At 35.6% G+C, this 14,866-nt stretch overlaps 2 protein-coding genes across 2 annotated transcripts in view; one reads left to right on the forward strand and one right to left on the reverse strand.

The window, feature by feature from the left end:
• The first annotated feature begins 3,606 nt into the window (after window positions 1-3,606).
• The window catches only part of LOC126883521 (uncharacterized), a 225,323-nt gene continuing 214,063 nt past the window's right edge, over window positions 3,607-14,866 (forward strand). Inside the window, exon 1 of the mRNA XM_050649135.1 lies at window positions 3,607-4,976. Within this exon, the coding sequence (XP_050505092.1) occupies window positions 3,748-4,413 (666 nt within the window). The 5' untranslated portion in view covers window positions 3,607-3,747 and the 3' untranslated portion in view covers window positions 4,414-4,976. The remainder of the gene's footprint in view (window positions 4,977-14,866) is intronic.
• Window positions 6,730-14,866, reverse strand: part of LOC114331826 (alpha-tocopherol transfer protein-like) — a 52,462-nt gene continuing 44,325 nt past the window's right edge. The window contains exon 6 of the mRNA XM_028281499.2: window positions 6,730-8,962. Within this exon, the coding sequence (XP_028137300.1) occupies window positions 8,747-8,962 (216 nt within the window). The 3' untranslated portion in view covers window positions 6,730-8,746. The remainder of the gene's footprint in view (window positions 8,963-14,866) is intronic.

The following is a 14,866-nucleotide window of genomic DNA, read 5'->3' on the forward strand; positions in this document are numbered from 1 at the left end:
ACCAGTAACCTTTCGCCTCGCTTAGGTCCTAAGAAATGTTCCTATTGCAACGACTCTCACTCGATCTACTCTTGTCCTCAGTTCAAGCAGTTGAATTCTAAAGAACGTTTTAGTTTTGTCAAACAAAATAAATTTTGTATTAATTGTCTTGGGTCTCACATGCTCGATCAGTGTAAATCCAAATTCTCTTGCATAGTTTGTAAATCTCGTCATCACACGTTGCTCCATTTCGACAAAACGGGTCATAGTAACCCTTCCGCGGCTGTTGGCCAACACAACTCAAATAATCATAATAAAACCGCTATCTCAAATAACTCCCATACACAGGGTAATTCACAACAGGGGCCCTCACATGTTAGAGCTCCTGAAACGGAAGTTAATCTTCAAAATTCGACTCCACATTCAATGGCTCTATCTGCAGCCTCGCTTGATAATCATTTGGTGTTATTAAGCACACTCCAGGTCTATCTTGTCGCTCCTAGCGGCAAGAGGGTCTTCGCAAAGGCACTTTTAGACTCGGCCTCACAGGTTTCATTTATTAGTGCTGACCTCGTAAAGGAACTGTCACTCACCACTAGAGATGGAAAATTACGGATCAATGGAATTAACTCCACCTCATCCTCGTCTCAATCTATTGTAGATACAACAATTTTCGCTGTCGCTAACGACGTTCCTTTTGACATCTCGTGCTCTGTACTCCCAAAGATAACAAATCCGCTTCCTCAAATTTCTATTTCGGCGAGCAAACTAAACATACCCTCAGAGATACCATTAGGTGATCCGATGTTCCATGTAACATCCCCAATTGGTATCCTGCTCGGTGCAGACCTGTATAACGATATCATTCAACCTGAAATAATTCGTTTGGGAAAAGGTCTTCCCGTTCTTCAACGCACTCTACTCGGGTACACGATATCAGGGTCAGTTCCAGACTTTGCTCTTAAGTCGAAAAATACTAAAAAGGCTTTGGAATTTTATTCAAACTCTCTCGTTACTTGTTGTTCTCATAACACTCCTTCCGCCGTAAATGAGCCGGTAGTGTCCAACGAGGAACTATCCGATCATTTACAAAAATTCTGGGAGCTGGAAGAAGCCGCTCCTCAGAACACCGATCTCATTAATGATCACCCCGCTGAAATTAATTTTGTAAAACATGTTAATGTTCTCCCCAATGGACGATATGAGTCCACACTCAATCTCAAACTCCCTATCGAAGATATAGACATGGGAAATTCGTTTCTCTCGGCAAAAAGACGTTTTCTCAGTCTCGAGAAACGTTTTCAACTCAACCCTGATTTATTGGAAAAATATCAGGACATTATATCGGAATATCTCAATAACGGACAAATAATTCAAGTGCCGTTAAAAATGCTAAATGACTCAGGTAAACCTAATTACTTTCTCCCTCACTTTCCCGTTTTCAAATCCAACTCTACTACTTCCACTCGTATAGTTTTCGATCCAAACAATAAATCGTCTACGGGAATCTCCCTCAGTGACGTCATAGACAAAGGTTATGTCGTCCAACATGAACTTTTTGACATTCTCGCTAAGTTTCGTCAGTTTAAATTCGCACTAGTAGGCGACATCAAGGCTATGTTCCTACAAATCGCCATTTGTCCCACTGAAACATTTCTGTTAAATTTTCTCTTTAGGGACAATATTCAGCAGCCTTTACGGTGCTATCAATTTCAAAGATTACCCTTCGGGCTCCCAAGTAGCCCATTTATCGCTCAAAGAGTTATCAAGCACATCGCTGACAACAACAAACATACCCACGAACTTGCTACTAGTGTTCTGCAAGAATCTATCTATATGGATGACCTGATCAGCGGTGCTGACAGTCTTCATGAATTAAGTTGTCTTTTCGAACAATTAACTTCTTTGCTAGAAACCCATGGTTTCCTCCTCCACAAGTGGAACTGCAGTTCTTCAGAATTTCTGTCTCAACACAATTTAAATCCCGTCTCTGAAGTCAGTCTTAACTTCACGGGATCTGATAAAGTCTTAGGCATATTCTGGGATTCAGAACGCGACCACTTTTCGTTTAAAACTCCTATCTTCAAATTGGCTAATGTTGTTACTAAACGTACTATTCTCTCCTACATTGCTACTTTGTATGACCCGCTAGGATGGTTATCCCCTGTCCTTGTGAACGCTAAGCTCTTGATACAGGAAATATGGTCCCAGAAATTGGACTGGGATCAACCCATTGACTCACCCATCATTATGAAAAATTGGCAAAACCTCTTATCGACATTCAAAACTATAGAAGAGGTCAAGGTACCTCGATGCTTAATTTTACAAAAGAAAGTTGTTGATGTTCAATTAATTATTTTCACCGACGCATCGGAAAAAATATACAGCACTTGTGTGTATCTCAGAGCGACATACTCAGACTTCTCTGTATCGTCGCGGCTTATTGCTTCTAAAAACAAAATTTCTCCGCTAAAAAATAAACTCACTATTCCCAAATTGGAACTTTGTGGAATAGTGTTGGGAGTCACTCTGGCTCATAGACTTTTTCACATCTTCAAGAAACATTTGAGTATATCTTCATCTCATCTCTTTGCTGACTCTACAATTGCCTTGTCTTGGATACTTTCTAAAAAACACATTTGGAACATTTTTGTACAAAACAGAATTCAAAAGGTCAATTCCTTGTTGGAAACTTTTCCTTGTGATTTCTATTTCGTCAGAAGTCACAAAAACATCGCTGACCCCGCTTCCAGAGGGATAAATGTCTTTGATAATCCCCAGACCACCGAAGACTGGTTATGCGGACCTAGCTTTATTAGAGACAATCCCATCGATTTTTCTCTTCATCAAATTCCTCATTTTCAGGATGATCTTCCTGAATTAAGGAAGTCAGTTGTCTCAAACATAGCAACAAATCACGAACTCAACGACACCTTTGAAAATATATTCGCTAAATCTTCTTCTTTTCGTAAAATTCAAAGAATTGTCGCTTATCTTTTTAGATTCATCAGTAATATTAAAAAGAAAATAAATAACTCTCCACGAGATACGGATATATTGACGCCACCCGAAATGGAGATCGCTGATCACGCGATCATCAGGTATATCCAAAGTATCTACTTTAAAAAAGAGATTCTTGAATTGAAAAATGCTAAACTCGTGACCAATAAAGCCATTCGTAAACTCAACCCCTTCCTACAACATAATGATGGGCTGATTCGTGTGGGAGGACGTCTCCGACACGCCCCCATATCGTATAATCAAAAACACCCCATTCTACTTCCTTCTAAATGTCGAGTTGTAGAACTAATCTTGACTCAAGCTCATCATAAGTTATTACATTCAGGCGCGCAAACAGTACTTTCGTATGTCAAAATGAAGTACTGGCCAATTGACGGATTAAGACAGATTAAACGCTTAATTCGTAAGTGTGTAAACTGTTTCCGATTCATGACACCCAATTCTGTTCAACAGATGGCAGATATGCATCCCGATCGTGTACTCCCCACTAGACCCTTCCAAGTCGTCTCAGTGGACTATGGGGGGTTCTTCTTAATTAAGTCCTCACATTTGAGGAAGGCACCGCTTTACAAAGCATACGTAGCCTATTTCATTTGCATGAGCACTAAATGTGTTCATATCGAACTCGTCACAGGATTAAGCGCAGAAGCCTATATTCTTACTCTGAAAAGGTTTATTGCCAGAAGATCCACGCCCAGTATTATTTGGAGCGACAATGCCACAAATTTCCATGGGGCAAAAAATGAAATGCGCGAATTCTATGATTTTTTCTTAAATCAAAATAATTCGGAACAGATTAAGGAATTCTGTACTCAAAACTCCATAACTTTCAAGATGGGTGTTCCCCGCAACCCCCATCAATTCGGCCTCCATGAGGTAGGAATAAAGAGTGTGAAGTATCACCTCTATCGAATTATAGGAAATTCCCACTTCACCTTTGAAGTGTTTAACACAGTATTATGCCAAATCGAGGCTATTCTAAATTCGAGACCCATCACTAGGATGTCGTCTGACGCCAATGACTTCGCTTTCCTATCTCCAGCTCACTTCTTAGTTCAAAGAAGTTTAACCGCGCCCCCTGAACCAAGTGTTTCAGAGATACCTGAAAATAGGTTGAATCTTTTTCAGCGTATTAGTAAAATTCAACGGCAATTTTGGAAATTGTGGAAAAAAGACTATCTTTGCCTCCTGCAGCAAAGAAATAAATGGACCGACCCTACTGACCCTGTCAAGATCGGGGATTTGGTTCTGTTGAAGGAGGATGGTACTCCTCCACTCTTATGGCCAACTGCCAGGGTAATAGATGTATTGCCTGGTAAGGATGGTCTAGTTCGTACTGTCAAGATTCACACTACTCACGGTGATTTTCTTCGTGGTATTACGAAAATCGCTGTGATTCCCCTGGAAGATTAAAATCTATCCCTAGGGGGAAAACTTATCGTTTTCCTCCATTTTATCGTTGTTACCCCTTGTGTATATAAACTCTAATTTCTTCAAACATTTCTTATCGTTGTGCACATCTTTGCCAATCCCCTCTCTTCGAGGTGATATAGGCCATCTCTCTCGCCTGTCGCCCCCGGCAATATGTACAATAAATATATTATACACGGCTCACTAAAATAATTAGTTACGCCCCTGTACTACTGATTACTTAAAATTCAAGTAGTATTTATGTAACCTTTCTGGAAACTCCAGGTTATTGTTGAGACTCGCATTTGAACCCCTCGCCGGGGCAGATCGTCAAAAGCTTCCTAACGAGAATCATCTCTAATCTATCGACGCTCCCGCTATTCGTAAAAAGGCCGCATTTTACCGGCTTTTTTTGCTATCGTTTTATACCGCTCAGATAATTCAATCTGCTCAGTATTATCGACGATGATTTATTTAGCGTATTAGTGAGTGCCTTACAAATGAACCAAATGGATTATGGAATTCAATCAGAGCTCTGATGTGACACGTCATCAAGGAATAAAACTGTAAGTACTCTACATGTATGTGAACATAACTTATTAGTCGTGATACTGTATGCATTTTGAACCATATACCTCTCGTAGCAAATATTCTTTGTGCCATTTATGCAGATAATACTTTAAATTACATATGAAAAATCGTTATCTACTCTTAACCAGCTTACCTATGGGAATATACTCTATAACCGTACAATAAGTATAGGTTACTATTGTTAAGGATACTTTACGTATTGCCTAAACAGTACTATCTCTTCATTTTCTTCATAAGGAATGTCACCAGGGTAGGTATCCTCTGCTTCATTTGAGGTAATTAAGTCTTTATAGAATTGGTGATATACTGGTGAAATGTATGGAAGCAGGTCGAGGAGGTCATTTTTTTTCTTCTTAGGTATAGGATTTTTTCCTGGGTAACGTAAACTAGGGTCCATTTTGCTAATGTTTTCTTTGCCTCTTATTTTGAAACTAATGCATTGAAATGGTTGATTACGGTCTAAGGAATTCTTATAGTAAATTATTCCAGGCTAGTTTTTGACAAACTTCAGCCACTGTACAATATACAATTTTTCGAACTTTACCCGACAAAAAATCATGTTTTACTCAGGAGGAAAGTTACATTTCCCCCTCTGTACTATTTCAAGCAGAAAAAAATTATTGTTAAGCAATAACTATTACGTATGATGCAGTGTTGTAGTGTCAATGCTGATGACGTAGTGTTAATAGGAAATAGTGAAAAGAGACTTAGAACAAAAACTGGAACAGTGGAGACAAGCTCTGGAGGAAAAGGTTTAAAATTTAGTAGGGCAAAGACAGAGTGTTTGGAGTATTTGAGAGAAATATATGAAGATGCATGCAGTAGAATTAGGGCTGGATGGATGAAGTGGAAGACAGCAAGTGGTGTGTTGTGTGACAGAAAGTTCCAAAGAAGCTGAAGGGAAAATTATATAAAACAGTCATAAGACCGGCTATGATGTAGGTACATAATTGAATGTTGGCAGTGAAAAAGAAAAAGGAACAACGAATTCATGTGGCGGAAATGAGAATTCTTAGATGGATGAGAAGTGTGACAAAAAAGGACAAAATTAGGAATGAGTATATTAGGGGAAGTCTAGGTGTGGCACCAATTGATGCCAAAATGAAAGAGCAGAGTTTAAGATGGATTGGTCATGTTCAATGTCGAGACGTTAATCACCCAATACAAAGAATAGCTGAAGTGCAGATTCTTGGGATTCTTGAAAGGAGTAGGAGAGGAAGACCAAAGAAGACTTGGGTGGGAGACGATAAGGCAGAATATGTTGGTAAAGGGTATTAACATTGATATGACCCAAGATAGAATTGTGTGGAGAAATGCAATTAGGGAAGCCCACCCTGCATAGGGATAAGGAAAAGAGAATGATGATGAATAACTATTAACTATAGCTCACTACAGTATGTTAGTGTTAAGAAAAACAACCGTATTATGAACGATCTATCAAAAAAATAACAAAGGGAGCTTTATATTTCTTTGTCTAAAAGTGAAACGGCTCATTCTTACCATCGAAAGTATGTAATACATGTTTTTGCAATTAAAAGTTTAATAGATCATTGGTAGCACGGCCCAAAATCTACAGCACTATTAAAAATTAAATAAAACTTACCTAGACTTTCTTCAGACTCAAGTTCATCGTTTTTTAACATGTCCAATATGTGTTGTGCTCTGGATGACATGGTTAAACTTTTAACTAAATTCCTTGAAATAACCAACAAATAGTCACAGAAGGTTAAACTTTTAACTAAATTCCTTCAACTAAACCAACAAAATAATCACAGAAGAAAACTCCAACTAAAATCTTTAAATCGTTATGTTGTCCATTAAAATACAAGCTCGTTTGAAAGGACCTAATCAATATGCCACTGATTAGTAAAATAGCCAAAACAGCTTTAACGGCGCGCAGCGTACAAAGAGTCAACGCAATAACTTATTAGTGTACAGTATGTTAAGTCTCAAAATTGTGGGACTTAACACACTGAGTCTTCCTATTTCTTAAAAAATGTTTAGTGTAAAGTGTGATATGTCCAAGTTCAGGACTTAACACGCATTACACAGTTAGTATTGACTGTTTTTCATTTGTGTAAAATGCATATCTCAGTTTAGGAATGGAATTGGACTTTACAAATTATACACCATGTAGATATCAAATCCTAACATACAGACAGTGCATTACCTCATTTCGACCATTTTTGGACTTAACTCACTCTACGCACAGAGCACAGATTTGTTCTATTGTTACATCTCTTCACGCCTATACACAGTGCCGTAGCCTAGCCCCACAGGGGCCCCGTGTCATTGTTTGTGGCGGGGCCCCTTTTCCAAAATCTACAGAAAGTTGTCAGATTTCACCATGTCATTGATTAAAATTTACCCAGGTAGTGAGTAAAAACTGTGTAGGTTCAATGGCCATGTCTTGAATTGTATCCAAAATAATCGCACAAACGGAGTTTTTTAGTTTCTAATAATTTCATTTTGAATTGTGGGGCTTAAATAATAATTTATCTCACTTTTCGGCTTTAAAATAAGTTCTTTTAAAATAGGAATAAAATAAGTCATTTTAAAATAGTTAAACTAAAGACAAAAATAGATATACATAGATCTAATTAATAAATAAAGAATAGATTATTCTCGAGAATATCAATACCCAAACAATAGGTATTATACACACTCTTTCAAACATTCAAAAGTAAAGCGATTACAAAAATTGCAGTTTGGCATTATACAGTGGCTTCTAGCACTCCACTTGCGATTTGTAGTCGCAGTGACAAAAAAATCGCTGTCGCAGAAAATCTAGAGTCTTTTCAGAATCGCGAAATGAATGTAACATCAGCTTTTAGATGTTATTTTAATCTAGGATAAAGAAGAAGTCAAGACGTCAATTAATACTTTATGCGAGAAATATAAAAACGATGTTGATGAAACCGAAGAGAACTTGCATAATGAAATTACCCATTTTGTAACGGTATGCCAAAATTTAAATAAATATCATACAATGTATGAAAAATTTGTTTCTTCCAGGATGTAAAAGCAACTGTTCCCAATATTTTAACTTTACTGCAAATTTATTTGACGATACCAATTTCTAATGCGTCAGGCAAGCGGTCTTTTTCGGCTTTAAAAAGAATAAAAACATATTTAAGGTCAAATTTGGATCAAGAAAACCTAGACGCATTATCACTATTGAATATAGAGAATGAAGAACTGAAGAAACTGAATTGTGATAATATTGTATGGCAGTTTGCGAATGCCAAGTCAAGAAAAAAAGTGATCTAATTTTTGTCTTTATGTATTTTTTAGAATATATCTTTTTTTTCCTTGTCATGTGTTGTTTTGTGGAACTTTCTGTTTCTTATTTATATTTTTAAATGTATTTTTTGGATTATTTTTTACGTTTTCCTATTCTTCTTGCTTGTTTAAAAAAAATTTTTATGGATTTTACAATAAACCTTTATATTGTAGTTAATGCATGTGTTTTCTTGTTAAAAAACTGACAACGAATAGCAATGAAGGGGGCCCCTAAACCTCCAGCGCCCAGGGCCCGAAGTTAGGTTAAACCGGCACTGCAGTGTAAACTTATAAATAAATAGTTTTATATAAATTCTAACTGTTAGTTTTACTTAAAATCGTTAAAATGCACTTGTATTTTACTAAAAAACTATAAGCGTACAATTAATGAATTTAATAATTTAATTTTATAAGATGGACGTCCAGAACAACTCATTCCTAATAATGTGTAAATTTAGTACGTTTATTTCTCGCTTTCGCCCTCACCCCCTTCCACAACATCAACATCAATTTTATATCCAAAAGTCCTAATATTTTTAAAATACTCCTCATCGGCGAGCAATTGCATGTACCAAGCTCTATTGTCAAAATTACCACTTTTTCCACCAAATTCAGATGGAAGAATTTCAGTTGGTATAAAGGCTTGCAGGGAAGACAAGTCACTGCCGTGTAATATTATCTGAAATTTTAAAATTCTTTGACGATATAGTACAATTTTTTAATATAGATTCCTAGATTTGTGTTCAAAACTGATATGAATGAAATACCATTTTCTTGTGGCATTTCTACAGCATCTACTATATTTAATGAGAATAACCATAATTTTAATTGAAAATACGTTATAGTGCGTCAGATTCATGCAAATATTATAAGAATTGTGCATTTAATGATAGAAGCATATAATTTGGACCACATACAGTGCTAGTCAAAAGTCCGTACCCCCCCTCGTATCTTTTGAACGGTTATACATATAATAGTGAAATTTGGAGGGAGGAAATAAACAGACGTACGCTTCTTAACTAGTTATGACAGGTGACGTAATAGTGACAGATGACTTTACAGCGCCACTGTGACAGATAATTTTAAATGGGACCTTATGGCAAGTGACATCTCATTTGAAAGGTATTGAAAATACCTATTTAGTCATACTAATTTTTTTGGGTTTAAGTTGATTTTGATTTTGGTGAATAAATGAAATAAATATAACTTTGTAGTTTCGCATTTTATTATTATCAAAAATTCAAATGTCCGCCCATGGTTCTTTTGTCAAAAAAGTTGACATTTTTCAGCTCTCTAGTAGTTTTTACGTCAACGTCAACCTTTTTGACAAGCAACCATAGGCGCAGGTTTGAATTTTTATTAATTAAATGCGATACTACAATTTTATATTATTCCATTTATTCATCCAAATGAGCTTAAACTCAAACAAAATTAGTATAGCTGAATGGGTATTTTCAATACCTATCAAACGAGGTATCGCTTACCATAGGGTACGATTTAAAATAATCTGTCACAGTGGCGCTGTAAAGTCATCTGTCACTTTTACGTCACCTGTCATGGCTAGTTAAAAAGCCTACGTCCGTTCATTTCCTTCCTCCAAATTTCACTATTATAAGTATAACCGTTCAAAAGATACGAGGGGGGGTACGGACTTTTGACTAGCACTGTATACTACACATATAAAGGTTTAAAATTAGATGGAAGGCCATCTCAGATTTTGCCTTTTACAAAAATGGCGGGGATTCAAAATGGCGACTATACATATGTGACTAATAGCACGATAACTTTTGAACGAGATGTCAGATTTCAACCAAGTTTGGTATATAGGTTCTTTTTTTGATGAATAATATCGAGGTCTTGAACCGGAAGAATCGGTTTACCAGAATTTGTGTTTTTACTGTTTTTTTTATGTAAAAATATGTTGTTTCTTTTTCAATGCTTTCACCCTGTATATATTTATTTGTTAAAAAGGTGATACCGGCGTCAAAAAGAGCGTAAAAATATTTTTAAAGAAATATTTTGAACTCTTTAGTTATATTAATTACCATTTAATGCATGCATAACGTATGTTCACATGTAGGTATCTATGTGCGGCAGATTCGTGCAAATAATAATATAAGAATTATTGTGAATTTAATGGTAAAAGCATGTAATTTGGACCACACATACTTCACATACAAAGATTCAAATTTAGATATGAGACCATCTCAGATTTAGTCTTTTACAAAAATGGCGGGCATTCAAAATTAATCTGCCGCGCATAGATACATGTGAACATACGTTATGCATTTATTAAATGGTAATTAGCACAACTGAAAAATTCAAAATATTTCCTAAGAAAGATATTTACACTCTTTTCAATGGCGTTATTACCTGTTTGAAAAATTTATTTATACAGGGTGAAAGAATTAAAAAAGGAACAACATATTATTACGTACAAAAAAACAGTAAAAACACAAATTCTGGTAAACCAATTCTTCCGGTACAAGATCTCGATACTATTCATCAAAAAAAGAACCTATATACCAAATTTGGTTGAAATCTAACGTTTCGTTCGAAAGTTATCGTGCCATTAGTCACATATGTATAGTCACCATTTTAAATGCCCGCCATTTTTGTAAAAGGAACAAAAACTGAGATGGCCTCGTATCTAAATTTGAACCTTTGTATGTGTAGTATATGTGGTCCAAAGAATATGCTTCTACCATTAAATGCACAAAAATTCTTATATTTGCACGAATCTGCCGCATATAGGTACATGTGAAGATACGTTTTGCATTTATTAAATGGTAATTAACATAACTAAAAGTTAAAAATATTTCCTAAAAAATATTTTCACGCTCTTTTCAACACTTAACTTTTTGAAAAATTAATACATACACGGTGAAAGAATTGAAAAAAACAACAGCATATTTTTACATAAAAACCAGGAAAACACAACTTCTGGTAAACCGATTTTTCCGGTTCAAAACCTCGATCTTATACATCAAAAAAAGAACCTATACAGGGTGTTTCATTAATGATTGTCCATATAGTAACTGGAAAAACCTTAGCACAAACTACGAAGATTTAACCTAAAACACTTAAATAAAATGTGGTCCCTTAGTGAGTTACAGGGTGTTTTATCTAAAAATTTAAAAACTATTTTTGCTCAACATTTTAAAACTATTCAACGTATTCTTTTCATACTTGGCAGAAAGTGCGACTACTATACACCCTACTAAATTATGATAAACAAACGTTTCTAGCTACTACCAGAGGCGTGCAACAGGGGATAGTGAATGGTTGACCCTTCTCAATTTCGACGCCACTGGAGGAATTACTATTTTAGTGCCGTTTTTAGATTTTCCAATACTTTCTACGTAAATAATATACTCTTCATTGGTAACGATAAAGTCATTCGTTTTCCAGATATTTGAGGTTAAATATGAAACGGCACAGTTACTTTGATTAATTTATGATATGATTCATATGATTACAATTTAAAAATTATTTGTACCCAGTACTTTAAAACTATTTGGCGTATCCTTATCATACTTGGCAGAAAGTGTAGGTACTGTACACCCTACTAAATTAAGATAAATAAACGTTTCTAGCTACTACCAGAGGCGTACGACAGTGATAGTGGCGGGTTGACCCTTCCCAAATTCTACGCCATGACGAAATTGCTATTTTAGTGTAATTTTTTGATTTTCCAGTACCTTTTATGTAAATAATATACTCTTTATTTAAAACGATAAAATGATTAGTTTTCGAGATATTTGAAATTAAATATGAAGCGACACAATACATTAATCAAAATAACTGTGTCGTTTCATTTTTAAGTTCAAAGATCTCGAAAACTAATGACTTTATCGTTACGAATGAAGAGTATATTATTTTCATAGAAAGTATTGGAGAATCCAATAATTGAACTAAAATAGCAATTCCGCCAGTGGCGTAGAATTTGGAAAGGGTCAACCATTCACTTTCCCCCGTAGTACGCCTCTGGTAATAGCCAGAAACGTTTGTTTATCATAATTTAGTAGGGTGTCTAGTAGTCGTACTTCTTGCCAAGTATAAAAAGGATACGTCGAATAGTTTTAAAATGCTGAGCAAAAATAATTTTTAAATTTTTAGATAAAACACCCTGTAACTCAGTAAGGAACCACATTTTATTTAAGAGTTTTAGGTTAAATCTTCGTATTTTGTGCTAAGGTTTCTCCAGTTACTATATGGACAATTATTAATGAAACACCCTGTGTACCAAATTTGGTTGAAATCTGAAGTCTCGTTCAAAAGTTATAATGCTATTAGTCACAATGTATAGTCGGCATTTTGAATCCCCGGCATTTTTGTAAAAGGCAAAATCTGAGATGGCCTCCCATCTAAATTTGAACCTTTATATGTGTAGTATGTGGTCCGAATTATATACTTCTATCATTAAATGCACAATTGTTTCACATATCGGCTGCACTATTAGATTTAACGTTTTTGACGAAGCGGAAAAGTAGGTACATAGTAAAAATACATGTAAAAAGACGTCAAGATTTCTTCAATGAGGAATGTTTGCAAAAATTATTAGGAAAAGATGAATGAAATATGAAAACAAAAAGTTATCGTTGAATACCAAGCAAGGTTTAGACCAGGAAGAAGATCTACTTATGAAATAAGTACCTACGTTAAAATTAATACAAAACAATAACTATGAACAAAACTTGCAATTACGTATGTTATTTATCGATTTTAAACAGGTATACGACTTAATAAACCGGAGGCAACCAATATATAAGGCCATGAGAACATTCAAAATAGCAGAAAAGTTTATAAGGTTCAAAACAGACGAACCACTCTGCAACACTACTCTGTGGATCCAGAATGTGCCTTAAACTGGCGATTTTGTAGCGCCAATGATTTTGTAATGGACGCGACAGTGGCGAGAATCGGCGACCGTGGCCAGCCACTATCGCTCGTGTGGAATGGCATGTTTAATTTACATGAGAGTTTACGGGTAAGCGCCATAGCAGACGGGCGACTATGGCCGGCCACTTTGTGTATCTACACAAAAGTAGTTTCCGATGATTGACCGTGGGTTCTTATGTGGAGTGGAGGGTGGACGTAAAACCCACACGAGCGATTGTGGCCGGCCACAGTCGCTCGCATAAGAACCCACGGTAAACTAATTTTGGGGATCCACAGAGTGGCCGGCCACCGTCGGCCGTCTGTTATGGCGCTAATCATCGAAAGCTACTCTGTGGATGCACAGAGTAGTGCTTCTTCTGTTTTGTAGTGATGTTGAAAAAGTAACTATTCGTTACAAGGTACTCGTTACTTACGAATACCGAAAGTAACGATTACTATACAGAGACGCAAATCGTTACTTTGATTACTCTGATTACTTTGTTACTTCTTACCAATCGTATCATAGATAGTATCGACTATTGTATCTACTTTGATTATTTTGATTACTCTGATTACTTCGTTAATTCATACCTATCGTATTAGAGCGAGTAACGACTATTGTATCTACTTTGATTACTCTGATTACTTCGTTACTTCGTACCAATCGTATCAAAGCGAATAACGACTATTACATCTACTTTGATTACTCTGATTACTTCGTACCAATCGTAACAGAGCGAGTAACGACTATTGTATCTACTTTGATTACTTTGATTACTCTGATTACTTCTTAGTTCGTGAAGGTTGTTATTATATCGGAATACCTATACAAAATACCTACCTAGTGAGAAATACGATTCTCGATATGATTACCGGTACTCAAATACAAAAGTAACAAAAGTAATCATACTAATCAAATCATTTTTATCCCTTAAACAGATAGGTGAAGGTCGTTGTGATATCGGAAAACCTATACAAAATAGCTATCTACTGAGAAATACGATTCTAGAGATGATTACCGGTACTCAAATACAAAAGCAACAAAAGTAATCATAGTAATCAAAGTAACGAATACTGTAAATGATTACTTTACACAAAATACCTACCTACTGAGAAATACGATTCTCGATATGATTACCGGTACTCAAATACAAAAGTAACAAACGTAATCATAGTAATCAAAGTAACGAATACTGTAAATGATTACTTTATACAAAAGTAACAATTTGTAACGAATACTCGAAAGTAACTATAATCAACATCACTACTGTTTTGAACCTAAAGCTAGTGAGAATGACGCTTAGGAACACAAAAAGTAGGGTAACGATGGAAGAAAGCTTCTTAACGCAGTTCGCAGTGTAAGATCAAATATGAGCAAAAGTAGGAAACTATGCAATAAAAAGGAGCAGTGCCTAGCTTACACAGGTCACTAGCGAGAACAAAAAACATCTAGAAAAAGTTTTCCAGAAAATTTAAGAGGGAGCGAAAAGATAAGAATAAGAATAAACCAAAGAAAGATTTCAAAAATGCAATAAGTATATGAAAATAACCTAATAAATGATAGCCAACATATTAAAATAAAAGAAGCAGAGGCTATCTATAATTTTGGATAGTATAGGTGATAGAATTTGGATACTTAGCTGTAACCATAACAAACATAGGAAAGGAAGAAAAATATATAGACAAAAGGTTAATAGAGGAG

This window comes from Diabrotica virgifera, chromosome 4 (genome assembly GCF_917563875.1).
Source record: "Diabrotica virgifera virgifera chromosome 4, PGI_DIABVI_V3a".
Lineage (NCBI taxonomy): Eukaryota > Metazoa > Arthropoda > Insecta > Coleoptera > Chrysomelidae > Diabrotica > Diabrotica virgifera.